Here is a 27,229-nt window from a genome sequence, read left to right on the forward strand (position 1 = left end):
TCATATCTGCCACAAACATTCACTTGGACTCAAGGATGACCTGATTAGAATTTGGAGGTCAAAGGTCAAGGAAGCGGTGACCTCACAAACCCTTTTTTGTATCATGAATGCTTTATCTTAAGGAAGCCTTGAGAGAATCCTTTTGAATTTGGCAAAAATGTTCACGACTCACTAATCAGATTTGGGGGGTCAAAGGTCACGATGACCTCATGAGTCTAGAAAAAGTGTGTGTGGGCTGAGGCTGCTCTGGTTGATGGAGGCTTACAACAGCCCGGCTGTAATTCTAGCTTTTCACTGAAACACATGGTAAACAAAGAGCACTGAGTCATTGAAGTTTCATCTTAAACCTTTATTTGTATCTCTGGATTGAGACAAGTCACTTATTAAAACCAAGTTTGTCCAGCATTTTATCAACATTTCCCCCCACTGGTCATCTGCAGGAGTAAGGCACTATGCACACTGTAGTCCATGTTATCTCGCTGCTCACATCTCCTCTAGCCTACTTTAATTCAAACTGTGCCACCGACCTCCATGTCATGCATTTCTCATTGACATGTTTTTCCAACTCCTCCGCATGTCTGCATAAGCTCAGTCCACAGCAGGGTGTAATTAAGCCTCTAAAGTGGCGGATTGCTCCAGAGCACGAGCACTTAGGCCAGAAAAATACAGCACAAAAAATTACTGAGCAGCAATTTGGAATAATCCCCCCCAGACATCCACTAAACCCAAACTATCAGTTTTGACATAATACAGGGGTTTAATCTGGGTATAAATCTACAAATCTCATAACGCAGGCTGGGGTAATCTCCCTCTGGCAGGCCTGCGGGGCTGCTGGAGTCAGATCGTCCGGCTGAAATGTGCAGACCACTGGCTTCACTATCAGACAGAGGTCAGAGGTCACGGAAAGGTGGTTAAGTGTCAAACAGTGGCACGATTTCAACCAAGGAGGAGTTCATGAACCACGCGATCTTATCAAGAAAGACAGGAAGTTGCTTTTAAACGAGTTATTGTGCAATGAATGCTTTCAGTAAGAATGTTGTACAGGTGCAACATCCAGTTTAGATTATACTTCAACACAGTATCTTACATTTTATCATAGTGAAAGTGATTTATTCTGATAAATAAGCTACTGTATCAGTCTTAAAAAACTGCTTCAAGCCTCAACCTCTGTTCGTGACAAATATCTTTGTAGTTCTTGTCACAACTCGGCCTTTAACAGGAGCGATGAGACTGTGCATCCATTCCTCTCCGCTGGGACCAGAGCTCTACCTGTCTCATATTTTCTCCCCCGTGCAGTGAATCCTGGAGTTTATTCGTTCCCTCAGGAGCTACAGAATTTGTTGTCCTTCATGCCCGAGTTGCAGTCTGGCTGAGAGGCCCAGAGAGGCTAGTCAGCAGGTCTCCTGGGGCTGCTGGTGGGGCTGCGAGGAACCTTGACCACAAAAACCATCGGATCTTTGGCCTTGTTGCCGAACGCACAGCGAATGACACCCACCGCGTGTTGATGAGTAACCCCCTGCATACTCTCGCCGTCTACGGACAACAGCTCATATCCTGCCTGCAGATGAGATCACAGGAAAACAGGCAAATCCATCAGGCCAACTCATATTTCACAACTACATATATGTTATCACTTTCCTCTCTTTTTACAACATTATAGACAGTTGCCATGAATTTGCAGTGATCGTGTGCCTTAGCAGGAACCTGATTTATGACACAGAGAATTGGGGCTCTTCTGTTACTCTAGCATATTCACACTGAAGGCCGTCACTAGTGCACATATAAAGTTTCCCCGTCAGCACAAAGTTGTTGCAAACAAGAACATACACTGAGACACACACAGTTAGGAGAGTTGCTCGCTGTTTCCTGCAGGATGTGAGCAGAGAGTAGCGAAGCTTTGGACCCCCGAGGAGAGGAACTTCCTCTGATGTCATCAGCGTTTGCCGAGGATGCACCTGCCTCATGTGCTCAGCCTCAGTGAAGGTTAGCAACACATAACACAGATGCACGCAAGGCCGACGGCCATTGTTGTATCTCCACCAATCATGTCTTTTTCCCTTTCCCTTTTCCTTTCCAGTCATTAGACAAAAATAGACGATTTTCCTCCTTTACTCTGTACCAGACTATTCTTTCTATTACAGGTCACATATGAGAGGAGGTTACATCTGCGCTGGCCTCTGTTTGTCCTGGCAGGTTTTTCTTACAGCTCATCTGGTGTCCACCAATAACCTTATAGTGTTTCGTGAGAATTGCATCAAAAGATTTAGATCCATTTGACCAAAGAAGAGATTAAAATGGCTTTTTTTCATTTTTGAAAAGTAATTTATTTGAATTAAATAGATCACAACCTAATCTGTCCCATCCTCTTTACGGACATTTCTGGAGCGCTCTAGCCAGTGGACGTCCCGATCCAAAAACAACATAGCTTGAAAAAATTACTGTTTGCGGGAAAGGATCAGTGAATCGTTTGTTCGTTTTCCATTATAAACAAATCAAACTACTTTATTTAGCAAAGCAGAGGAGACACAGTCATTTGGAATCTATTAGGTTTAACAACAGTCCTGAAATAAACCCTGCCTTCATGAAAGTGGTAATATTGAATCACACATTTGTTTCTATGCAGGATGATGCAATAAGTACTGAAACAATTTGAACTAAACGTGGCAGAGAGATGGTGCATAGGCCGTAGAAGAACCTGTCTAATTTTAGTTTGAATCCTGTTAAAGGGGCTGGGGCATATTTGTCCAGATTGATTGTTAGACAAGGCACGTGTATTTGTATACCAGTTTTGTAAGCCCAGTTTCTTTGTCTGGTAGGATACTGCGGTCGATTTTGTTGAGACCACTGTCTGTGTTTATGTGGATGTCACTGAAAAGCTTAACGAGAGCTGGTCCCAGTCTGCGGTGTGACTGAAATCATCCAAACAGTTGTTTGTTGAGCTGTATTGTGTTTCTTTTATTTTGTCCACCCTGTTTATATCAACGAGAGTGGTGGTGAACCAACCAATCAGCATCCCAGCAAGCACTATGGTCCTAGTTATTCTAAACAATTCACATAACACAATGTTAACAGTTGTGCGATTAAAAAGATCAGTGGTACAAATGAAAAACGGAATCAACCCTTCAACCACATACAGGCCAACAAATCATGATGTCACATCCACTCAGCGTTCTTTACTGCGCCCTCTTCCAGAGCCAGTTAAATGCAGGCACATGACACACTAGATACAAGCAGGTGTTGGAGTCTAATGCACAGGACAGAACACATGACCTCACACACACACACACACACACAAAACAACACTGATTGTCTGTTATCGTGTGTGTGAGGGGACAGGATGCATGTTAACACTGGACTGGCCTGGTCTCACTTCCCCTTACAGATTAGGGGGAGATAGCATTGAGCCACAGAGCAGATTGGAGGGAGCCTATGATGTGATGTGTCAGGTAGAGACAACAGAAGTGGCTTCATATCTGTGTCTGAGGCTTCTAACGTCTTTGTTTATAACCACAGTGACGTGCACGGCTGCAGGGAGAGAAATGTCACTTCAGACTCAAATTCCTCTACAATGATTAGATGGAACATGAAATTTAGTGGAGTCATTTATGTGCCCTGCAAGATTAATCCTCTGGATTTGGATAACCCCTGATTTTACCTCTAGCGCCACCAGCAGGTGTAGGTTTTCAGTTATCCTGATTTATATTCTTCAGACATTGATGAGTTTATCCAACAAACTTTACCCTATCCCCTGACTTTTGGTCTAGCGCCACCATGAGGTGGACCTTTGTGGTTTTTAGTGAAATGTCTCAACAGAAATAGGAAGGATTGGCGTTAATTTTCATACAGACATTCATGTTCCTCTTACGTGATCCTTTGACTTTTGAAACCAGCGTCATTTCAAATCAGTAACTTGAAGAATACTTTGCTTTGTGGTTTTCCTGCAGGATTGGGTAATTTTGTTGTCACAGGTTGAATCTCTTTTCAACTGGATGGGTACACCGATTTTGCATAGAAATTACATGAATAATATTTATAAATAAAACAGCTTTTTTGTCCATATGTATCTTATTATTTTACTTATATATCCTTTGCTACAAAAAACCTTTGGGGAGCTAGTGTTGTTTGGTTGCTCTTATCGTTGACTCCAGCACTTGAATGAGCCCGTGGTTAACTGCAGTGAATGTGTGTGTGTATCATGTGTGTTTAAGTGAACCAGGCCAGGATCACAGATGACTGTTAAGTTACTGTGCAGCCAATATATTACCGATACATTAGCAGAGTAGTGCTTGTGTACTTCATCAATAATGGAGGTGATGGGCTACTTGATCTCCACTCATCTCTTATCCAGTCCCTGCATCACCGTCAACCTCTCTCTTCTTACTTATAGCAGCAACAAGTCATAACCACAGGACACGTGTGTGTGACAGGTCCTTACACTCCAACCAGCACAGACATTTAATGTGGTTTAAAATCAGGGTGTTATAATGAGAGAAAAGTGCAATCTGGAAAGTCGAAAACATGTTTATCACATTTTCTTTGAATTTACTTCAAAGCTAAGGATCATAATCAGATTTTTTTTAGCCCTGTCTGTCAAATTAAAACCAAATTTTTTAGGGAAAAAAATACTATGGCATCTGGAGAGCGCATATCTCCGCCAAGGCTGATTGAGATCAGAGATCAGATACATATACAGAATGACATTTTCTACAAACTGCTTACAAATTAACCTGTTAATACATATATTCCTGGTTCTTTTTGTTAAAAATTATAATTGGTTCATTTGTTGAGAAATTCCCAAAAATGTACAACACCCTGTGTGAGAAAATTCCTGGATCACACCAAAATGTAATGTAATATGTTCTTCTCTGACCCATACTAAATCCTTCCCTTGAGTTTCATGGTATTCATCCAGTATTTTTTGTGTAATGCTGCTACATAACACTCAAACAAAGGCCAATGAAAACATAAACTTATCATATCACTGCTCACCTTCAGAGCCTCATTTGTAGACGCGGCTCCTCCTGGGAAGATTTTCTCAATCTTTATCATGGGCTGGACCCTTGACTCCATACCTCCAGAGATACTAATACCTGTAAACAAACAGGGGACTCGTTAGAAACTCAGGGATTACTTGATAGTACCAGATTCCTGGTTTCTAACTCATACAGTGTATATTGTCCCTTTTGTCTTTTTCAGCTAATGTTATAGCTCCAAATCCCTCTCAGTTAAATAGTAAGTGATGCCCTGACCTCTGCTGGTTAATGAATATCAGGGACTAAAAACATTAAAATCTATAACTTTACAATTGTCATGTGGCAGGTTTAATTCTACTCATATGCATATAGATGCAAGAACCAAGAAATTCCTTTAAAATACATTCAGTTTACACTTTATTACACATATGTTTCTGTCTCGTGCTCACCCAGTGACTGCTTGGCCTTTGAGATGGTCAACGTGCAGATTTCATACTCCTCATGTGGCACAGTGGTTCTTCTTTTCACACCATTCTGTGCAGGTTGATTCACCTGCTGACTTCTCCCTCTGCCTGAGGACGGACTCTTGTCCCTCTGGGGCTCAAACACATCAGCCAGAGGTGTTCTCCCTCTAGGCTGTGAGGGAACATGCACGCTGACCTCAGTGAAGCCCTGCTGCCTGCTCTGCCCCTTGCCATCTACGCTGTCGGGGCTCGCCTCCCTCCCCGCTCTCCCCTGGCCGTTCCTCACAGGCGACCTCCCTCGCTCAGCAGCCACATCTCCTCGGTCAGAAGCGGACAGTAAGGAGACCTCATCATACTGCGACGCCCCGTTCTCTCGTCTGTTTGGGGAGCGATAGGGATGGCCCCCACGATGGGTGCTGTGTGGTGATTCTGTGAGGAGGGAGCTGTGGGTGGGTGAGGGGCTCAGGGAGCGGGACCGCACAGAGGAGGAAGCATAGCTGTCCACAGGTACGTCCAGCAAGGGGGTGAAGAGACGTGATGGAGGCAGAATTCCTGACTGCTGTCCAGGCAAACGCAGACGCTCCAACTCCTCAATCAACTGATTCTCTCCCAGTGGGTCCTGAAACGGCTGGAGGTGGAACCCACCCCTGTAGTCTGGACAGACATAAAAATAACCTGAAGGTTGTAGACAGATGTGGAAGATCTGTGGAACATCTGCACATAAATGCAGTGACATGAGGAATATTCAGACTTAAAAGAATACTACACTGGTTTCTCACTGCTCTTCTATAACAGAGTCAGACTCATGATGGAGAGTTTAATCTCAATCAATTCAGAAAAAACAGACCTTTTTATTCCATGCATTCCTTGTCAAAACATGATTCCTACATTACCCACAATGCAACTCAAGCCCAACATCTGTTTATACTGACATAAGTTGTGTCACCCATTGACTGTATATAAAGATAGGAGGCATGCCAGCTCCCCAAAAGTGAAGCCAAAGCATCTCTATCTCCACCTGGTGGCTGGCTGCAGTATAGATGATAAATCAATATATTCATATATATATATATATATATTTCTGGACAGTCTGGTTCTCATCAGAATAACTTGCACCTGTCACTTTGAGTAGGTAGAACTACATTTGGTTGAACGTGGGTTTTACTGAAACAATTGGACTGAAACTGAGCATCAGACTGAATTTCAGTGAAGCATAAGTTTGCCTGTTTCCTCTTATGATACATAATTTCTTCTCCTTCAGGACTAACTAGCTATTTGGTGATAATTCAATAGTTTATTAAGAAGTCAGAGTCAGATATACAAGGTCACTCACCTCTAAGCACTGACAACACACTGATGGCCTGTCAGCTTCCCTCTCCTTTCATAACGCTGACCCTTTGACCCCTAACCTGTGCCCCCAGAAAGTGAGCTGGCTTCAGTCGGCCTAAATTAAGACTCTATTGATTGTGTCTCAATGACTCTTGAATGAGGAAAAACGCTCTGAGCATCTCTGTATTGTTGAAGTGTCACACCACACAGGTCTCAGTCCTTTTCAGTCGCCCACAGAGATGTAACACAAGCCTCTTCTTCAGCGCAGGCACAGGAAACCTGAGATATTGTGCGCATACTAATGTGTGTGTGTGTGTTTACATGTGTTTCATATGAGTTCGGGAGGTGGGTACGCCGGGGACAGGAACTCTTTGAGTTTGACTCAGGTATGAGGAAAGGAGTGATTTGAGGAATGAAAAATAAGAGCTGGAGAGGAAAGAGACAACGGGTGAGAGTTTTAAGCCCCTTCTGTGTCTCATGTTCCCTCAGGGATCCGAGAAAAGCCATCAACTAGACAGAGAGAGAGAGTGAGAAGAAAGAGGTGATGTCTGGAAAGAGAACAGGTGAAAAGAAGGTGTACCTGGGATTGGGGTGATGAGGTGACGTCGAGGGGTTCCTCTGCGAGGGGAGCGCAGAGCGGGAGAACGTACTGAGAGGAAATAAACAACCAGACATACATCACTGTCCTACCATATATGTCTTTGTTTTTGTGTAATTTATTTAATTCTAACTTCATTTCTGTCTCTTTTCTTTCTTTTATGCATTTCCACTGGCGATAGGGGAAAAGTGTTTCCATCACTTTCCAGAGAGAGAAGATATGAGCTGATAAAAACGACAGTAAACTTTATGAGCTGCAGTGAGTTACTGCCTTTGCCTTGAATTTTGCCTCTCAGACTTTTTTAACTGTCAACCTCGAGGCAGGTTGCCGGCAAAACTCAGGGAATCTAGAGAACAATTACATACTTTTTAAGTAAGAAATTACATTAAGACACTAAGTGCCATTCTAATATCAGTCATTAGACTACTATTACACTTTTACGGTAATGAATTGTGCATGATCTCTATAAATATTAACTTGAAAACCGTTTTCTTTTAAAGAATCTGACTCCCACTTTCTTCTGCAGACAAACCTACACTCTCACTTTCATGCAAACAGAATCTGCATAAATAAAAACCTGTGTAAGTGTTGTGAAGTGCATTCCTGTTCTTACTCGAGCGACTCTTGAGAATATCATACGCCTCCAGCTCAAAGGGAAGGACTATGCTGTCAAACCGACCCAATTTATTCGTCGGTATCAGCATCCTGCAGAGGGTATGAGCACAGTCAGTCATTGCACAGTATGTACACGTATAAAAAATAGCATTACACTATACCAATGCTTTATGTATCTCACCTTATTTCTCTGAAAAGTAGCAGTTTCTCTGGCCTGTCCAAGATTGCCAAAAGAGGACGTACCAAATCCTCAATCATATTGTCGGACAAAAACTGAGGAACAGACGAGATTGGTAAACTAATGAGAGGAGAAGAATATGGAAAAAACAACTATAGTGTTGTTTACTATAAAGACTTTTTTAGAAACTCTGCCTCTCGACTCGATACCCTCTGCAGCTGAGGAGGACTGGCAGGGGAGAGACAAGCGGATCAGATGGCAGCTGATATTTGATCGTAAGCATAAATGACAGCTCGAATCTGTCTTTTGTCTGAGCCGCTGCCAGACACACCTGTCACTGAAGGGCACTTAGCAACAGAAGGGACGACACTGCACACTTGAGCCTTCAAGTAGGGATGTCCATTCACATGTGAGAGCACCACTGAAGTGTTAGAGATGGTCATTTCAGATCGGGAACTCACGCGATGACAGTGTCTCATCACGGCAGCCACCTCGTCCTGGCTGAGCAGCCTCTTTGCCACGTCCTCCACGTGATGCAGGGTCTCAGGCCGGGGCAGCGGGCTGGCGTCTTTAACCCCAGCTCGGGACTCCCTCGGAGAGGTCAATATCTGGAGAGGACGGCCCCGCTCTTTACCTGAGGACGTGAATCATTACCTTTACACAAATGGTCACTCATTTGAAGAACACCACTTAGGCAGCCAGGCAACATCAGCATCTTCTTTTAAATCTCTTCTTAAGACTCACTTTCATCGTATGGCTTAATTTTTGCTGTTATTTTTAAATTTTTCAATGGTTTTATTGTAAAGCACTTTGTAACTTTGTTTTTGATAAGTGCTATATGAATAAAGTTATTATTATTATTATTATTATGGCCAGAACTGTATCCCCAGAAATGATCAAAAAGCTCATCAGAACCCCTAATGCCAGAACTATAATGTGTAATGTAACACTGTATAATTTATACTGGTTTCAGACCTCTGAAACAAAGACATTTTGTTATATTTAATAAGATGCAGAACATGTGCCGGTGAAGAATGTCTTGTGACCGCAGCCTCACCTTTGTCAGCTCCCTGGGATGGGGACCTGGAGCGACTCTTCTCTTTACGCTCTCTCTTAAATAACAGGTTGACAAAGGTTTTGGAGCGCTGCAGGCTGGTTTTACCCTCTCCCGAGCTCTTCTCCTTCTTCTGCTTCTTCTTCTTCTGTCTGTCCTCTAAAGGGAGAAAGTGAATGTGAAGTACCTCTAAATCAGAGTATGTAGTCTATACAGATACATTTACAAAATACGCTGTAAAATATGACTTTCACAGATTTTAACATTGTGAGTGAAGTCTGCACAGGCTTTCTAATGTAAACTAGAACTACCAGCCTGTGGTTGTATGCCTCCGCAAACCAAACTCTAAACTCATACGTGATCTTGGACCACCAAAATCTAGTCTGTTACCAAATGTTTGTACCAAATTTGAAAGGATTCTTTTTAGGCATTCTTCAGATGACATCCTCAATACATCCATGAGGCAAAAAAGGGTTTAATGAGGTCACACAGACCTTGACCTTTGACATCCACATTCTAATCAGGTCATTCTTTGTTCCAAGTCAATGTTTGTGCCGGATGTGATGAAACTCCCCAGGAACATGGGATCCCTGTGACTTTGACCTTCGAACAAACTGAAAACATAATGCTTCCAACTACTGGTTGTTTCTGGCTTTATGAAAATTACTAACTAGTTATTTTACTTATTATCTAATTAACTAACTAATTTAGAGCAGGCAGCCGATGTCATCTTTGCTGCACCTAATCCTGTTTGTACTCTAAAGGTTGTTGATTAAGAATAGCCCATTCTGCATGTGTTGAAAACACAATCCATTAGGCTTTAGACTGCTCCATGCTCAACAGTTAGCCAGTAACACTGGTGATACACACTCTCCGCTACCAGTTTAAACTCTTCATTTCTCTTCCAGTCAGCTCCTCTGTTCGCGGCAGTAAATCTGCCACTGGAAAGTAACACAGTAACACTGATGAATTGCAGCTACACCAACCTGAACGCACACCTCACATCCATTTGGAGCACTACAGTGAAGTGCTGCGGCTTATATAACAAACGTCCAATCAGCCCTGGGCTCTGCCCCAAGCCTCCGCCAGGTCCTGGAGGTATGAATGAGCTGGATAAATTGAAAAGGAAAAGCTAATAACTCAACCCCCCCTCCAAAGCTTGGATGGATACTTCTCCGTATGCTTGTTCTTATTTATTTCTCACAGAGGCACAACAAGTGAGAGTAAAGGTCGGTGATTAATCATGAGTCTGTGTTAACTTTATGCTGCTGGACAGGTTCAGTCTGGAGCTTAAATCAGACGTGTGGAGTCTGGATGTTCTTGTTTACTTCATGGAGTGATGGAGGAATGAGGGGTCGTCAAAGCAGCTGATGTCCTGCAGAAAGATCTGTGAAGGGTTTTTGACGGCGGATCTCATCAAGTGAATGAAGGTGCTGTCACAAAAGTCTGAACAAGAACTGAACCTGACCAGCTTCAATACTCACAGTGCTGTGATGCTGGAGAGGCTGATTTGTCAACTGTGATGTAGAATACTCCACAATACAGAGTATAGCCTGACTGATACTGGACACAAAGGAGTTTATAAAATCTGCTAGGGACGCATCAGCCTATACTGATACTTATAAAAACTAATTTTAATATTGAAGAGGGAGCTTAATTTTGTTATATCTATAAGAATGTGACCAAGATCTCTTTTTGACTTTTTGCAAACTCGTCAGTGTTCTCCATCAAACTATATCATAAAGACACTGTTTTTAAATTACCTTAGACACGTTTTACCTTTTCTGTGCAGCAAGTCTTCAGGTCTCACCTGACTCAGTGATGTGGCTCTGGGAACGTCTGATGGGTTTCCTTGGTCTGCTCAGGGCCATCAACGCCGCCGTCTTAGGTGAGTGTTTCTCTACTTCCTGGTCCCCACTTGACATCATCCTTGTCCGTCCCCGCCCTCCTTCCCCAGCTCCTCCCATCTCCCTCGGCCCTTCCCCTTTCCCACGTATGACGGTGTCCTTCAGCAGCACTGTGGCACCTACACTCCGGCTGGTTTCTGTCCCCACCAGCCTGTCGGGGTACGATCCATTATGGGAGGGGTGGTCTGTGTAGTTTGGAGGGTTGGGGTCAGTTTGCATGGCAGTGTCAGCAGTTCGCTCGGCACTGCTTGGATGACGGGAGCGGTCCTCTGTGGAGATGGCCACGTCTACCATGTCCAGGCCAAAGACGGGAGGGAAAAGGACCTGGGAGAGACCACTGAGGGAGCTCAGAGGGGTGCTGGAGGACAGCGAGGACACAGAGGAGTTGGAGTCTGAACCTTGAGGGAATGGTGAAGGGCCTCCGTTGGCCACTGTAGAAAACAATCCATTCCTGAATAAGTACTGTGTGATTACAATACCTTATAAAACTCTCCAGATGCTACAAAAACACACAGATACACACAGAAGAGGCTTCATTTCCTTATTTTACACAGTGTGCTTTGTCTGGATTAAACCCTGTCTGCCCTCTGTTAATCCTCCGAGAGACAGAACATGAGTTTTCTGTTTCTTTCTTTTTTTATAAATCAAACTACAAAATGACTCAGCATCTTGACCCACATATGAGGTCGTGCTCTGTTCCAGATGACTGATGAGCACTCGAGTTCACTGAATTAATCCCTGCCTGTGTTCAGAAGTGCTCGTATCAAAGTGGACCACAAAGAGTTTGAATATAAACTGAATGACTGACCCCACTCTCCAAGAAGAACATGTACACATATTTCGTGATAAACACACTTTTGGAACAGTCACCATACATTTGTCGAGCCAGCCGTATTCTGCCACCATCTCCTTGTACGCAGGGTATCTGCCAGCTTCCTGTTGAAGTGCAAAAACACGAAATCATCAGCATGAAATATTTAAACGTCAACATCATCAGACTAGAAACACAACAAGTAAACCAGCATCTCAATTGTACATTTTAATACTGTAGGTTTTAGCTACTTGTGGGACAAAGATATCCACATTGTCCAAATTCACAATCAGTGACTATTGACAAATTCCTTCTCTCATCTTCAGAGTACATGTAGAAGAATTTTAAGACTTTGGCACAAGAGTACTTAATTGTTGAGATATTTCACTCAAAACCTCATATCAACCTCATGGTGGCACTTGAGGAAATGTCAAGGGATCATGAATGTCAGTAGGCTTCACCCTCTGGATGCCATGATGTCAATATAAAATCCAAAGGGAATCCATGCAGCAGTTGTTAAGATATTGAAGTTAGGACCAAAGTGGTGGATTGACACGAAGGCCGATGTTTCCATCCATGAAAAAGGATGGAATGATTTGTCAGTGAGCATGTTGTACTCAATGTTCATTGCTTTGCTAATTTGTTCAAATGAATCCTTACAATAGATATCGATATAAAGCCTTAAAGAGCCGGTTGTGTGAGAGTTTTTTTACTAAAACTAACCCTGGCTCCACTATGTGTGACTCTGACCCATAATGTGTCTATGACAGAACAGAAGGAAGACATAAAATTTGGCTTTCTGTTGATTATAACCTGATCCCTGACTGCCTTTGAATAATGAACGTCGTCCCTGGCTGTTTTTCACACGTGGAACCTGAGATCAGAGGAGTAAAATGAGCACGCAGCAAAGTTAGAGAGCTAAGAGCGCACACACAACACAACACAACACACATGTGCCCGTTGATACACACAAACGTACACACATGATTCCTTTAAAATGACACAGGTTAAGTGACGTGACCTTGCACACACGCATGCACACAGACACATAAGGAATTCAAGGGCCGTGAGCCAGCTGTCTGCTCTGCTGGGCATATTCATTCTGTCCACTCTTGAGAAGAGCTGGTGTTATTTAACAGGCTGTGTCATTTATTATTGTGTCATGCTACTCAAAGTACCCAATCAACTGTTATGTTCAAACCTGAGTGGATGAATACTGCTTCTTTGCAACGCTGCACCACATATTTCAGATCTGACATAAACCTGCATTAAATCATTTTTGGACTCATACGGGCAACAAGCTGTAAAAACATTGACATATTATTACCTTGTTAGTTTGGCTGAGATGTTGGTGCTCATTAATCTAACAGACATTTAGCAACATCAGCGTTCATGTGGAGTTTGTTTCTGACCAGATGTCCAAGATTCACTTTCCTTTAAGAAACGTTTTGCTCTCAACCAGCCTCTGGTGCAGATATGTTGCTCTACGATGTTCACCAACTAGGTGCTAAATTTGTGTGTTTGCTGTTTATTAGTGAGCAGGTAGTGCAGTTTATTAGAAAGTTTTTTTTAGAAAACTGGAATGATGACAGTGAGAGTTATACAGAAATGATGTATTGAAACCCGAAACAATGAGCTTAAAGAGGCTAAAACTTGCCATAGAGCATTTTGTCTGCTACGAACATAAACCCCAAAGTTGACCTCAAGTTTATCTGTAAAATTGTTTCTCACCCTGATGGTCAACATCACATGGGTGTGGCTCTTCAGGACCTCGACTGCATTGCTGTGGGTGATGTCTTCAAAGCCCACCCCGTTGGCCGCAAGGATTTGATCGCCCATTTTGATGCCATGCTGCTCTGCGAGCCCACCTGGGTCCAGCCTGCAGAGAAAATACATGACATGGGATGAACTTGGGCTCCAATACACGAAGAATCAGCCAGTTCTATCTGTCTGATGTTGATTGTCACTTCAAGGCTCATACTTAGAGACATAAATCCCCAGTCCGAACTCTTTGCCTCCTCTGATGTTGAAGCCCAGACAGTAGTCGTCCGACGTGGTGAAGAGATGTACGATCCTGCGGAGGGCGCTGTCCGAACTGGCGTCTGATGGTGTACGGCCGCTCTCCTCCACCACCATCCGCCGGTGAATCAGATCCACCCTTTGTAAGAGAGGACACATACACACACACACTTGAAGACATTCAACTAAACTAATTTCTCTTTCTCCGCTGAACTCAGGCCTGTCAGTGCTGGTTGATCAAATAGCCATAAAGGTCAGAGCGGTAATCCATCCACTGCTGCTACATGAAACCAAGATACAGTATATCCCAAAAGAAAGATAACCAGAGTGACCTACAGTCAAGTGACAAGACTACACAAAACAACAGCCACGCAATGGCCAGTGCTTCTTACAACAAGGTTGTACATTGTACATTGCATATTAATATTGTCTTAATCTATTTGGTTAAGCTGGGAAATTGACTGTGTGCTGTAAAAATGTAAAGGTAGATTAGAATCATTTTTGTTAGACTTTTCCTCATTGACAAAGCCTGAGCCTCTGAGGTGTGTGTCCTCACCATGTGGTCTTCTCCTTAGAGTAGCGGATGCCGGGGATCTTTCCGACCCGTCTCACCACCATCCTCAGCCGGTTGTTGCCCGTCAGGACCTTCACAGCGCTGCTCATGGTGATGCTCTCCAAGCTGACAGCGTTCACCTCCACCACCTTATCGCCCACAGTCAGCCCAGCCTCCGCTGCACACACAAGGTGGAACTCAGCATGGCACACAGGAGTAAAGGTCTCATGTACACAACATGCCCATGAAAAAAAAAACACAAACACACGTCCTCCAAACCTGCAGAGCTGTCATCCTCCACCTTGCTGACAAATATACCAAGTCCATGTTCAGAGCCTCCGCGGACACTGAAACCCAGACGCCCATCAGGACTCTTGTCTACGGTCACTGTGTGAATGTCTTCACTTTCATCACCTCCTGCAAACACACACACACACACACACGTACCTGTGTCTACAATAAGGTTTGAAAATTTAAAACTGAGTGAAAATCAATTCATCTGCAGAAATTCATGATAAACAATATAAATTGTGTAATTTTTGAAGCATTAATACAAAAGTGGCATTTAATATACTTGGTCAAAGTGGGGCTAATTTTAACCACTGAAACGTGCTGTTATTTTCCATCAATTAAACAATTAATTGACAAAACTTCTCAGTTCTAATATCTAAAGTATATTGTAGCATTAATTAAATATTGTATTATCTAATATATCTTAACTCTGCCAGTGGTGCTGCATCTGTTACCAAGGCAACAGAGGATCATTATCACGTCCAGACCTCACCATCAACAGGTGCGTTGATGAGAATGACCCGGCCCATTGGCGAGGACGACCTGCGTCTGTGGCGCTGCTGTTTCTTCAGCCTGTAGCGCGTGTTGCTGTGGGAACACCCCGCCTGGCCTCCATTGTTGAAGTGGGGGTTCCCGCCTCCGTTTGTCATCTCCCTCCATCCAGGGGGGTGAGCGGAGTGAGCCATGCTATGTGTCTGGCGATTCTTCCTCTCGTCATCCAGACACGAGGATGTCTGGGGTCAGCGGCCAGGAGGGAAGAGGTGCAGCCTGGGATTTGGGGGAAGGACGTGGGCCACAGGTGTCGTGGGGAACTGGACTTGTTTGAACCTGCTGGTCCAAAGTGGATGATGTAATGATAATAAATGACTTGCTTTTCACTGAAGCAGCCAGTTTACAGAGCTGTAGGCAACTCACCTTCATCAAAAACAGTTTCAAACCGTAAATAAGGCTTTAGAAGAAGAAAATGTGACTTAGAAAAGGTAGGAGTTGAACCATTTCCACACATCTGAATGAACGAAATATAAATCCATTTGAAAATTATGGCAAAAAGATTTCCAATTTTCTCACTCCTGGATGGAATCCCAATTTTCGTAATAGTTTAGTCATGTTGTTGTAATCCACAAGAGTCCTTTGTAGCTCTGAATTCATCTCCACAGAGTCCACGGTGCGTGGCTGTTCTCCACTGCTCCAGCTGAGCGGCTGCAGGCCTCTCTGCAGAGGAGTCAGCGGTGCATGGTGATTCCCCTCGGGTCATGTTTAATTAAATGGATATCTGTTGTGAGAAGAATAAGCAATATGTGGTCAGAAGTTTGAGATGGGAGCATAAAACTCTCTCATTGTGATACAGGTAGGACCTTTAACCTGGGATCTAAAAAAAAATGTGCTTGTCGTTCAACCTATAGCTTTTTATAACCAGTAATACTATTACTTGTTTCTACCACACTCCACATGGGCTTTCATCTATTTATGTTGTGTAAACTAAACAAAACTATCTTTTTAACAATGTACTGTTTGACCACTTATCTTCAGGCTACAGGAAAACAGATTTACTCTGGTATAACAACTTATCAACTACCTTTGACTTGCTGTTTCTATTCAATAATGGCACAGTTGTAATATTAAATAGTACATCACATTCGAAAGCATTTGTTCATTAGGTACACCTTGCTGAAAATGATCCTGTCTAAAACAACAGTCCTTTGGAGGATGTTGTTTGTGCTTCTGTTGAGCTGTGTTATGCCAACGGGTGTTTCTATTATTTTGTCCATTAATATCAGTGTAAATTCTGCAATCCATAAAGTCTTCAACTATCAAATGTTGTGCATTTTACACATGGACTTTGGTCCAGATGTCCTGCAGTCCTGTTTTGGTAGGTAGCCATTCAAACTGTACATTGGAGGGGTCTGAAACTGAAACTATGAATCAAAGAGCTAAAGATGAGTGAAATGATGGAGGAGGATATTACCTGACAACACAAAACATACTTTTGTTAATGGCTTGTAATATAAATAATTGGTAAATATGAATCGTTTATTACAGCTTATAAAGGCTGTATAAATGGTCCCCTACCAGACAGTGGTGCTGAGAATAAACCTTCCCTTCCTGAAAACACCTGTTGTTCTCTCACCTTTTAATCTGTCAGCACCATGGACAGCGACTCAGATAGTGTAGACTTAACAAATCAACTGAATATGTTTCTGTTTATTATCATGAATTAATCCGCAGTAACTAACTATAACTAACTAACTAAACCTCTGGATCACCTGCAGACAACATCTGCCTCCGTGTAAAACTGCAACATGAACACAGTCTAAACTTATTCCTGTTGATACATTAGACTGTGAAACATTAGATGAATATAAGCATCCTGACATTGCGTTGTGAAGAAAGTAAGAGAGCGGTGCCTGTTACCTGTTGTGTCCGTGTTTTGCTGGACGAGCTCGGGGGCAGAGACGCTTCAGTGACACCTCCGGAGTATTAGTGTCACCTCATTTGTTCTCCGGGCGACCATTATTGTCTTAAGAGCTGTAAGCCTTTTACACAAAGCCCCTGCAGCTGTGCGGCCATTAGCGCCGCACCGATGACGACTGAGTGCACTAATTGCACAACATTACACAAACACGGGCTCGGGTCGGCGGCAGCTTGTCCTCAGGTAAACCTGACTGATCACCTGCTGATGAAGTCCATGTTTGTGCAGTGAAACTCCAGAGAGGTGGAGGTGGAGAAAGCTGAGCTGACCGTCTCCACCGTGAAGGCCACACAGATGAATAAACAACCCCACCCGGTGGTCAGGGATGTCACGTCAGGTCTTTATCTCATTTAAACTCAGTCTGGATAAGAGTTGAACACAAGTATTATTTTTGACTAGGTGATTAACACAATACATGTACAGTCCATTAATAAGACATTACAGTTTGAAAAACGTTTCACGTGTCAGCAATTGTTAAACTATTCTAAATACAAGGTAAAATAACCTTCAAAACAATTAAAAAGAAGAAAATAAACAAAACAAATAAGTAAGTATGATAAAAAATAAATACGGCAGCATATATTAATAAAATGCCACAGTGACCTCATATGATGGCAGCCTGATTTCCATGCTTTTCATGCTCTCCTGACATTTTCTCACCAGTTACCTACAGCAGTGCAAAGTAATTCAGTTGCATTCACTTAAAGTTCTGAACTGAAGTTTTTACAGTTTAAGTTACTTGAGTAATTTATTTTTCCTGCTACTTTATACTCTCTTTTTACTCCACTAGAATTGGAAATATTGCTCTTATTCCATCAGGCTGAACTTTAGTCACAAGTTACTACAATCTGTAGATTAAGACTCTGCATATACGAAACAAATAAGCTTTATTGATTGATTGAAATTACCCAACATCATGTAAACATACTTATTATCACCCAATACTTTCACCTGTTCCCCTGTACTTGTCTACTTCTTATGAATAATTGTAATTTCTACATCTATCTATCTATCTATCTATCTATCTATCTATCTATCTATCTATCTATCTATCTATCTATCTATCTATCTACGTCAGTGGTTTTTAACCAATCATCTGCCGTCTTTGCTCCACGCCCCCCTCCCGATGCCCTTCATGACAAACACCGCCCACAGTGGGTGCTGCTTTCAAAGACTTATCACAAGCTCGGTTTTCTAAAACACATGTCTGACATGGTTGAGTGTGTTGCTATTTTACTGTAGATTAATAAGATATCTTATCTTATATCTTATTCCATTGGGCTGCATGTATTTTACATATAAAGTTATTACATACACACAATGATCTTATAATATGATATATTGTCACTCAAAATTGTAATATTGTTCAGTGATCACGTGGATTAAATTACAACCACAGTAATGATTGCTGTTGTACGTATTATGTTGTTGTGGTTGGATTAATGTTTTTAACAAGGAGTTTGCTTTGCTTTTATGCTAAAGAACAGCAAAACCAGGCAAATCCAGATCATGTATAAAATCATCACGAGTGTTTACCGGCAGATGAAAACTTTTTTTTACATTTCCTATGCTCTCCCCGTCATTTTCTGTGAAGATGTGTTTTACGACACTTAGTGGAGCATTCGAAGGCGGCACAGGTCCACCCGGCGCTGCTGTGATATTGAGAGGTCAAACATTTGCTACAAGCACCGGGAGCAGAGCAGGTGAGTCTCTGTGATGACTGGACACACTTGTTTACCTGGTTTAAGTCACAATACGACTTATTGAACTAATGTTCTGAGTCCACATGTTCTCCTGGAACGCTAACTGCAGTGCTAGCATGTCAGCTAGCTTGTAAGCTACCTGGCTGCCTGAGTTATTGACCCAGTAGGGGTTTGTTTTGACGGCGTGATGAAGCTTCTCTGTCCCGTGTAACTTGTTATTGAGCTTGTTATTGACGTGCAAGGGGATTCAATGTCGTGTTAGTGTCATGTTTGTGTGTCTGTGTGTGTGTCTGTGTGTGTGTGTGTCCAGGGTCTGTTAGCTACTCAGGTTAGCCGCCCCGGCTCAGAGGAACCGGAGCAGCTTGTCGTGACTTCTCCAAATCCATGTGTCACGTCATTTTTTGTACACGCTCAGCACTTTACACTGTGACTCATGTGATTCCCATGAATGACTCCCTATCAGCAACTCTAACACCCATGTTTACAACTGGGTTAACGTTTAGTTTCAGTTTCTCCAATGGTCAAATCAGCTGACCTAAATTCCAACCTGCTGCTCGCCAAAGGTGACATGTAAAAAACTAAAAAGATCATAAAACTGGAATTTAAAAGAAATAAGAGCAATAATCTACAATTATTGAAGGATATATATTGTAAATATGTACTGGAAGTGGCAAGTGTTCTACTGAGTGCCTGGGTTTTCTCTTTTGTCTGATGATGAACAAACTATTATGACAACTAATGTGATATATGGAGGCCATCAGGGCCAATAGTTTTGTTCATTTAAAAAAATTGATTGTTATTGAAAAACCTAAAGTTGAAATATTATTTTTGAATAATGTATTCAAACTAAGAATTAAGTGTAGGATATTTTTTTGCAATTCAAATATCAGTTTGGTTAAATTATGGAATTATTTTGAATATGATTTTTCAAAATTAACTGACATGCTAGAAATAAATCAGTTCATAAAGAAAGTCACTGGCACAAATGGCGAACATTTACAACCTACGATCTGAGCACATTAATGGGGTGGTACCGACCTGGGCGAGACACTTGGCGTGTGATATAATTTGGCCAATCAGCAAAGCCATCTAATGGGTAATCATTGTGTTGGTTTATGAACGTGGCATTGATTCACATCATTAAGGTAGATCAAGTACATTTTTACAACATTTACAAAACTGTCATATCACCTGCACCTAATTGGCTATTTAACCAAAAGTAGAAATCTTTCTTTTTCTTTGCACTAAGTGGTGGTATGTTTGACTTATAAAAAAAAAAACACAAATATTGACCTACAGTTCGAAGAGTTTCATTTTTAGTACAGTTTTCCCGTATCTCGTACTCGCAGCCACAACTGATACGGGACGTTTGAGATAAGCCTCCTGGGTGGTGGATACTCCCAAGAACAATTTGATAACAAATTTCTTTATGTGTCATAATATGAATAACGTATCAAACACTTCACAGCACATCCTTTATTTTAGCTTAAAGCACCGAGAGGCAGGACATGCTGATGGAGACTAAACCTGAACAACTGGTCTGTCTGGAGTAATTTTCTCAGATAAGTGTTCAGTGTATGTTGTAGCTTGTATGTTGTTTAGTGGTTGGGCCGGGGGCTTTGCGTCAATACAGCACTTTACTGTACTACAGCACAGTGATTAATTGAGCAGAGGTGGGGGCTTAGTTGTGCAGCAAAGGTTTTTAATTATAAAAATTACCTCTAGTGCTGGGACTCATCAAATATCTGAGATTTGTTGTGTTGATGAGATATGTTTCCCTTTAAATTAAAAAGAAGGTTTATAGAAACATATACTGTCAAAGGAAATAATCAAAACGGTATTATTAATTAAACATTTGTGTCATTGATCATAGAAAGCCACGATGTCTGGAGAACTGTCCCTCAACATAAACATCAAGGAGCCACGATGGGACCAAGGCACATTCATGGGGCGCGCCAAGCACTTCTTCATGGTCACAGATCCAAGGACCGTCCTGCTGTCCTCCGAGACCCTGGATGAGGCCAAAGTGATCGTGGAGGACTACAGGTAGAGTGTCAGGAGGTAGAGGATGGGGTGGGAGTGTAAAGGATTATGTTAGGGTGAGTTCGTTGTGTGAGGCATGGATAGAAATGAGCACAGGTAATAACACCAGTGTTCCTTCTTTAATGGGGTAATATGACTCAAAATGAGAATGTCATATTTTGTGTTGATACGTTTGTTTCACGTGTAAGTAAGAATTTCTAAATGTATCTAAAACTGAGAAGGTAACACTGGTTGTTGACAAATACATTAGTAAAACTCCCTTATCTGGTCTTTGTCCTGTGAAGGAAAGACTCAGTCTCTCCACCTTCTTGCCTTTTTTCAGAGCTGGGAATCCGAAGCCTGGCCTGACGGAGGACGAGCTGTGGAGAGCCAAGTACGTCTACGACTCCGCCTTCCACCCCGACACTGGCGAGAAGATGTTCGTGATCGGGCGGATGTCAGCTCAGGTGCCAATGAACATGTCCATCACAGGCTCCATGCTCACCTTCTACAGGTACAGCTCATGTTTTGCTAAACACAAAAAGCAAGATTTATGAATTAAAGTAGAGAAATGGAAATTTGTGATCGGCCAAAATAAAGAATAATTGTGTGTGACAGTTTCCATGTGACTGTAAATTTAACCGTATGGCAGCCTGCAGTGATGCATAAAAATCTGAGGTTTTAATCCCTGCAGAGGGAAAATGCTCTTAAAGAATTGAAAATATAACTCTTGATGCTGAAAACTGATAAATCACTGAGCTGCTGAGACGATAGTGAAGCCATGTGATAATGTTGTAATTTTTCTTTTTATATTTCACTGATAAATTTATTATTTAGAGCAGTGTGCACTGCTGTAAACCAGGGGGTGCTAAAGTCTGAAGTTTCTGTTTCAGTTTTAGTTTCATTATATGTAAAGTTGGCACAACAAAAGAACCACGATAAGTTAGAGATAAGATGATTTATCTGAGGAGAGAATAAACTAAATACTTTTACACACATTACATCAGAGATAAGTTTTTATCTAAATCAACATCTCAATGTGAAAGTATAAATACAATATGTTTCTCCAACAGGGATGAGGGTTATGTGGGTGGTTATGTGCTGAATAAATGTGTGACTTGTCGTACTGAATAACATTATACAGCAAATCTCAGTTCACGTCTCGGTCAATATCACCAAAATGTTATGTAATTACAAAAATGTTTTTTTAGCCCAAGTGTAAGATGAATTTTGAATAATAACTGTGACATTTTATATAAAAGAAACAACTGCAAAAAAAGTCAATACAGCCTTGACTTTTACTCTTATTTTTAGATATTCTTATGTCCACCCTGATAAAGTATCTTCAGGGTATTTCAATAGAACTGCTTGTGATTTCTATCTCTGTGGTGTTAAATGTAACACTACAGTTTTGACTGAACATAGTGTGAAATCTCACTTCCTCAACGTTCCCTCGTGTTTGCAGGACTACTCCGGCCGTGGTGTTCTGGCAGTGGGTTAACCAGTCCTTCAACGCTGTCGTCAACTACACTAACCGCAGCGGAGATGCCCCCATCAGCGTGAAGTAGGGAGGACTTCTCACCTCACATCCACTCTAGATCATTCCTGTCCTCCCCCAATACTAATGTCTGTAAGGAGGCTGTGGGAGCTGCCGTCCTCTCCGCTACCCTCACAGCGGTACTACGTTCCACTGTTAAGCATGTTCAGCCCCATGTGACCATGCACTCATGTTGACATAGGTTAAATGATCCCTGTTGATGTCAGGCCAACTTGCATTGTCTTCTCATTCTGCCAGAATTTGCACCTTTCAGATGCTGCAGAAATACATCAAATGCATGCATTCAGGACATGCAATTGCATAATCATGGATTTAGCATGTCAGTGAGGACAAATGTCCCAGTGCCTTCCTCTGCTTCTGTTCCTGTATGTTCTTGTTTGTTGAGCTTTGCATATTGATACATAGCATGAATTTGCACCGCAACTGAGACGACTATTATCTGAAATATAAGTGTGACCGACAGATTACCAGCTGCAGTCCTCGTGTGCTGTGGCAGAAGAGAGCTACTCATGACGTGTTAAAAGGTGAAAATTCTAAAAGAGGAAGTTGGTTATTAACGTATGTTTCTGATGCATCCGTCTCCTCGCAGTCAGCTCGGCGCAGCCTACGTCAGTGCTACTACTGGTGCTGTAGTCACTGCCTTGGGATTCAAGTCTCTAGCTAAGGTAATAATGCCTGCGGCTCCAGTGAATCAACACATCGAGTGACGTGTAACTGAGATACAGACACACTGATCTGTCTATATTAGTGCAGCAATGTTATACTGTTTTTCTGACCGTGTCTCTGTTTTCGACCCCGTCTTTGCAGCGTCTCCCTCCAATCGTCAGCCGGTTTGTCCCCTTCGCTGCTGTTGCTGCTGCTAACTGTATCAATATTCCCTTCATGAGACAGAGGTAAGAGCTCCAACATAAAGCTTTCAGTAGCTTTTAGAGATTGTGACAGCTGCTCTACATAACTTTTGTGTTTGCTTCTACCAGGGAGTTGAAGTACGGTATCCCTGTGACTGATGAGAATGGAAACAGGTTAGGAGAGTCCCCCAGCGCTGCCAAGCAGGCCATTGTGCAGGTGGTGGTTTCGAGGATCGGAATGGCAGTGCCAGCAATGGGTAAATCATCTACTGATTCGATAAAGCAGCTGTTATCAATATTTTCATGATGACAATCTGCTGCTCCCTTCAGCTTTATTGAGCTTTACAGGGAAGTTCAGCTCTGTTAAGCTGCCCAGCCCACAACCTATCAGTTTTGGTTCACTCTCAGTTCCTGACTGCCTCAGCAGAAAACATATTTTTCCAGTGAATTCACTTCAAAGCCCCAGTGCATACTTCCTGCTCAGCACCCAACAGCAGACAGACAGAGTTGGGGAGTAGCTTGTGAACATAGTGGAGCATTTATCGAAACCAATCATCAGCTGACTCATCCTGAAACAAACTGTTGGTGCGAAAGTTGAAAAATAACTTGTTATCGCAAAAGTCTGAAATGTATCTTCTTCTTTGCTTTTGTTCATGAAGCAAAACACTTCACATTCTTTGTTGTTATTTTCTCACAGCCATCCCTCCGGTTATAATGAATGCTCTGGAGAAGAAAGCTTTCATGAAGGTGAGCAGACTGCATGTATGACTGTCAAATATGTTTGTTTTTGTCTGTGGTTTTACTGGTTGTGCTGGTGTCCGTGCTTGTTACGCTGATGAATGAGTCATGTCACATGCCACATGAGACACAGTCCTGTGTTTTATCTCCCTGCAGCGGTTCCCAATTCTAAATGCTCCAATCCAGGTGGGGCTGGTCGGCCTGTGGTAAGTTATTTGCACCAGCACTATCTATGGTGATGTTTTTATATGGACTCAAGAATCTGTAACTAACAAACCATCCCTCTCTACATCTTATTTTCAGCCTGGTGTTTGCAACTCCTCTGTGCTGCGCCCTGTTCCCACAGAAAAGGTAACGACAGCCTCTTTCACATCACTCTCATTGATGTGTGTGTGTGTGTGTGTGTGTGTGTGTGTGTGTGTGTGTGTGTGTGTGTGTGTGTGTGTGTGTGTGTGTGTGTGTGTGTGTGTGTGTGTGTGTGTGTGTGTGTGTGTGTGTGTGTGTGTGTGTGTGTGTTAACTAAACCGTTGCAGCAAATAAAACTTGTTCAATAATCCCTCTGTAGCTCGATGAGCGTAAGCAGCCTGGAGGCAGACCTGCAGGAGAGGATACACCAGACCAGTCCCCACACCACCACCGTCTACTTCAACAAGGGCCTGTAGGACCAGCCAACACATCTCCACACACATACACGAGACACGCAGACACGCACACATATATGCACATGTCAGCTGTCCTGTGGGCACAAGTGGGAGGGCAATACAAAATGAATATATGCATTTTTTTTTTTGTTGTTGGTTTGTGTAACTGGTGTATTTTTGTTTTTTTTAAATTTGACTGCACGGAGCTGCTCCAAGTGTAAGAGCGGAGGCTGACAATTATTTCGGAGGATTCATTGAAGGGAAAAAACTTTGAGAAGGATCATGACAGAAAGTTCTCTCTGTACATAGATGCCACTCCGTAGAAAAGATGACACTCCGTAGAAAAGACAAACTGACTCCTTTATAAAACAGTGTTGTGTTTTCTGTCTTTGTTTACCAGTTCGTACCAGTCCTATGATCTCACTCCAGTTTAAAATGAAGACTTGTGCTTGTGAGTCACATATGTAACGTAAATATTACGATTGTTGTAAGGTGGTACAACTTTTTCGCTTTTCCAGTTCTTCCCTCGACATCGTCACATTATTCTTTTGTGATATTATGGCTTATTAGACACTACCCATGTTTTGTTTGAATTGCTGCAGTTACACTGGAACAAAAGTTGTGTTAATCGGCCCTGAATAGTTCAACCTTCGATGAATAAGTTCCTCTTTTGTTGTGCTCTGCTTCCTTGTTAACCGTTGCACCTTCTTAACTCTGTTCATCTCTCCTTCAAGTGTACTTATGCTCCTCCGTTCTCTTAGACCAGGCAATGAGGTGCTAGGTACATGTGGCACATGTGTAGGAATCATATGACAAAAGCTTAGTAGAGTGCGTCAGAGAATCTGATGTGGTGATCTGTCAGCGTAAACGTGCTGTTTCCATGGCAGCCTGTTTCTGAAGGCCTTTAATTATTTGAGATCACTATATGAAATAGTGCAGTTGCTAACTGTAGTAGCATATTGATGAGGTCTTTGATTGCTGTAGGCGATGTTTGCTGGTTGTGTTAGCTGGAGAGGAATGTCCTATGTTGTGTCATTGTTTCGTCGCCAAGAAAAAAATGTGATCATCAGACCATAGACGATGTGTCGCTGCAATAATGCAACTTAGACTCCAGTTTATTGGATTTATTGTTGGAAATACAGGGTTATTATGTGCAGCAAACAGCCAGCCATCTGCACTGGAGCCACTGATGTTCCATTGTACCAAATGAACGTAGCTAGTGTTGTGTGACGGAGTCAAAATATTGAATACTTATAATATCCAGGTCGTGTGTGTGTGTGTGCGCACAGTATTTGTTGAAGCTTTGTCGTTGACAGTTTGGTCGTTGACAGTTTGGCAAGTTTCCGCTTCTCTGATCAAACTCATTGACGTTGTTGACCAAGCTCTCAAACACAAACACACAGCTGTCCGCCGGGATTAGATAGTGAGGACCTATCAGCTCAGTTTATTCCAGTGCTGTCTGTCTGACTGATGTAATACGTATATTTTTCTTGGATGTATTTATAGAAAATATCTATAGTATATATATATATGATGTATAATGTATGGAGCACATATGCATGAGGGATTTTAGAGATTTTATCATGAAGGTGTGCCTCTGTTCGCAAATCCACCAGATGGCCCCATATATGCATCAGAAACCATGTCAGCTGCTTGTGCTCTAGAGCTAATGAGCTCTCACTTTAGCTGAATGAGAACAGGCACAGATCACCGACTATGATTCACTGTTTGTGTAAAGTGTTGTTTCATGTACAGAAGAAAAACTGAACCCAACAGTACGATTGTACAAGTCGAGCTCATCCTTTAATTCATCACCATTTAGCGTCACGCGAGTCCCTTGAGTTTGTTTCTGAAATTTGAGGTTGAACATTACAATAACAGGATTGTAGCAACTGCCAAAACAGTTGCATCTTGAAATACATGATGATTGTGTTTATGTGTGATCCTGTAATTCAGTGGTTTCAATCCCGAATGAAGTCGTTACCACCCACAGATTCCTCTCCTGGAACAGTCTTCATATAACTCCAAACTTCTGTAGGAGAAGGATTTCTTTGTATTACTTTAACATGGAGTGCGTCACATTTTCCAATCGCACTCTTCTTCCAGCTGCTCTTTTCATATTAACATTTAAACCTGGAGCAACAATCACACTGTCTCTGTATCGTTCATGTGAACGGATGTTGGTAACTGTCTGAATCTCTCTTCACCTTCTGTAACACCGACTGGTGCTGCTGCAGGACAGTGTTTCAGTGACGACACCATTAATTCATTTGGGTTTCTGTGCTTAATGTCTCCATTGTGTTGTTTGGGGTGTTTTTACTGCTGAGGGCAAAACTGCACTATATAACCTTTGCTGTGCTGCTGTAGTAACTCTATGCATTTGTGTTGCGATTTAAAAAGAAGAAAAAAAAAAGCTTTTTAAAATTTATATCGAAAATTGTATTTGTTTATCGGGCT

At 42.2% G+C, this 27,229-nt stretch overlaps 2 protein-coding genes and 1 long non-coding RNA gene across 3 annotated transcripts; 2 read left to right on the forward strand and 1 right to left on the reverse strand.

The window, feature by feature from the left end:
- Nucleotides 1-342: 342 nt before the first annotated feature.
- pdzd7a (PDZ domain containing 7a) lies at nt 343-17,532 on the reverse strand. Its single transcript, XM_034609013.1, has 16 exons — nt 17,205-17,532; nt 15,286-16,065; nt 14,781-14,918; nt 14,505-14,679; nt 13,911-14,087; nt 13,661-13,808; nt 11,994-12,054; nt 11,022-11,549; nt 9,215-9,370; nt 8,619-8,791; nt 8,161-8,252; nt 7,978-8,069; nt 7,347-7,415; nt 5,423-6,091; nt 4,990-5,090; nt 343-1,558 (listed from the first exon to the last, which is right to left on the reverse strand). Exons 2-16 carry the CDS (start codon nt 15,476-15,478, stop codon nt 1,388-1,390), a joined length of 2,943 nt encoding a protein of 980 aa, XP_034464904.1. The 5' UTR covers nt 15,479-16,065; nt 17,205-17,532; the 3' UTR covers nt 343-1,387.
- LOC117775682 lies at nt 4,188-27,162 on the forward strand. Its single transcript, XR_004616300.1, has 3 exons — nt 4,188-4,199; nt 19,981-19,992; nt 25,173-27,162. It is a non-coding gene; the product is annotated as an uncharacterized LOC117775682 (long non-coding RNA).
- sfxn3 (sideroflexin 3) lies at nt 18,859-27,162 on the forward strand. Its single transcript, XM_034609022.1, has 11 exons — nt 18,859-18,965; nt 20,839-21,011; nt 21,331-21,501; nt 22,453-22,551; nt 23,135-23,210; nt 23,353-23,438; nt 23,523-23,650; nt 24,091-24,140; nt 24,288-24,337; nt 24,435-24,482; nt 24,697-27,162. The coding sequence occupies exons 2-11, from the start codon at nt 20,848-20,850 to the stop codon at nt 24,791-24,793; spliced, it is 969 nt and encodes a 322-aa protein (XP_034464913.1). The 5' UTR covers nt 18,859-18,965; nt 20,839-20,847; the 3' UTR covers nt 24,794-27,162.
- Nucleotides 27,163-27,229: the final 67 nt, after the last annotated feature.

The sequence above is a fragment of the Hippoglossus hippoglossus genome, chromosome 15 (genome assembly GCF_009819705.1).
Source record: "Hippoglossus hippoglossus isolate fHipHip1 chromosome 15, fHipHip1.pri, whole genome shotgun sequence".
Taxonomy (NCBI): Eukaryota; Metazoa; Chordata; class Actinopteri; order Pleuronectiformes; family Pleuronectidae; genus Hippoglossus; species Hippoglossus hippoglossus.

Bases quoted from the DNA above. Each gene is read 5' to 3' on its own strand.
- sfxn3 (XM_034609022.1), top strand. From the start codon at position 20,848: ATGTCTGGAGAACTGTCCCTCAACATAAACATCAAGGAGCCACGATGG. The intron at 23,211-23,352 runs GTAATAATGCCT...CCGTCTTTGCAG, and splicing joins GATTCAAGTCTCTAGCTAAG to CGTCTCCCTCCAATCGTCAG. The intron at 24,483-24,696 runs GTAACGACAGCC...ATCCCTCTGTAG, and splicing joins GCCCTGTTCCCACAGAAAAG to CTCGATGAGCGTAAGCAGCC.
- pdzd7a (XM_034609013.1), bottom strand. From the start codon at position 15,478: ATGGCTCACTCCGCTCACCCCCCTGGATGGAGGGAGATGACAAACGGA. The intron at 11,550-11,993 runs GTATGGTGACTG...TGTTTTCTACAG, and splicing joins ATACGGCTGGCTCGACAAAT to TGGCCAACGGAGGCCCTTCA. The intron at 8,792-9,214 runs GTGAGGCTGCGG...TCACGTCCTCAG, and splicing joins ATCCCAGGGAGCTGACAAAG to GTAAAGAGCGGGGCCGTCCT.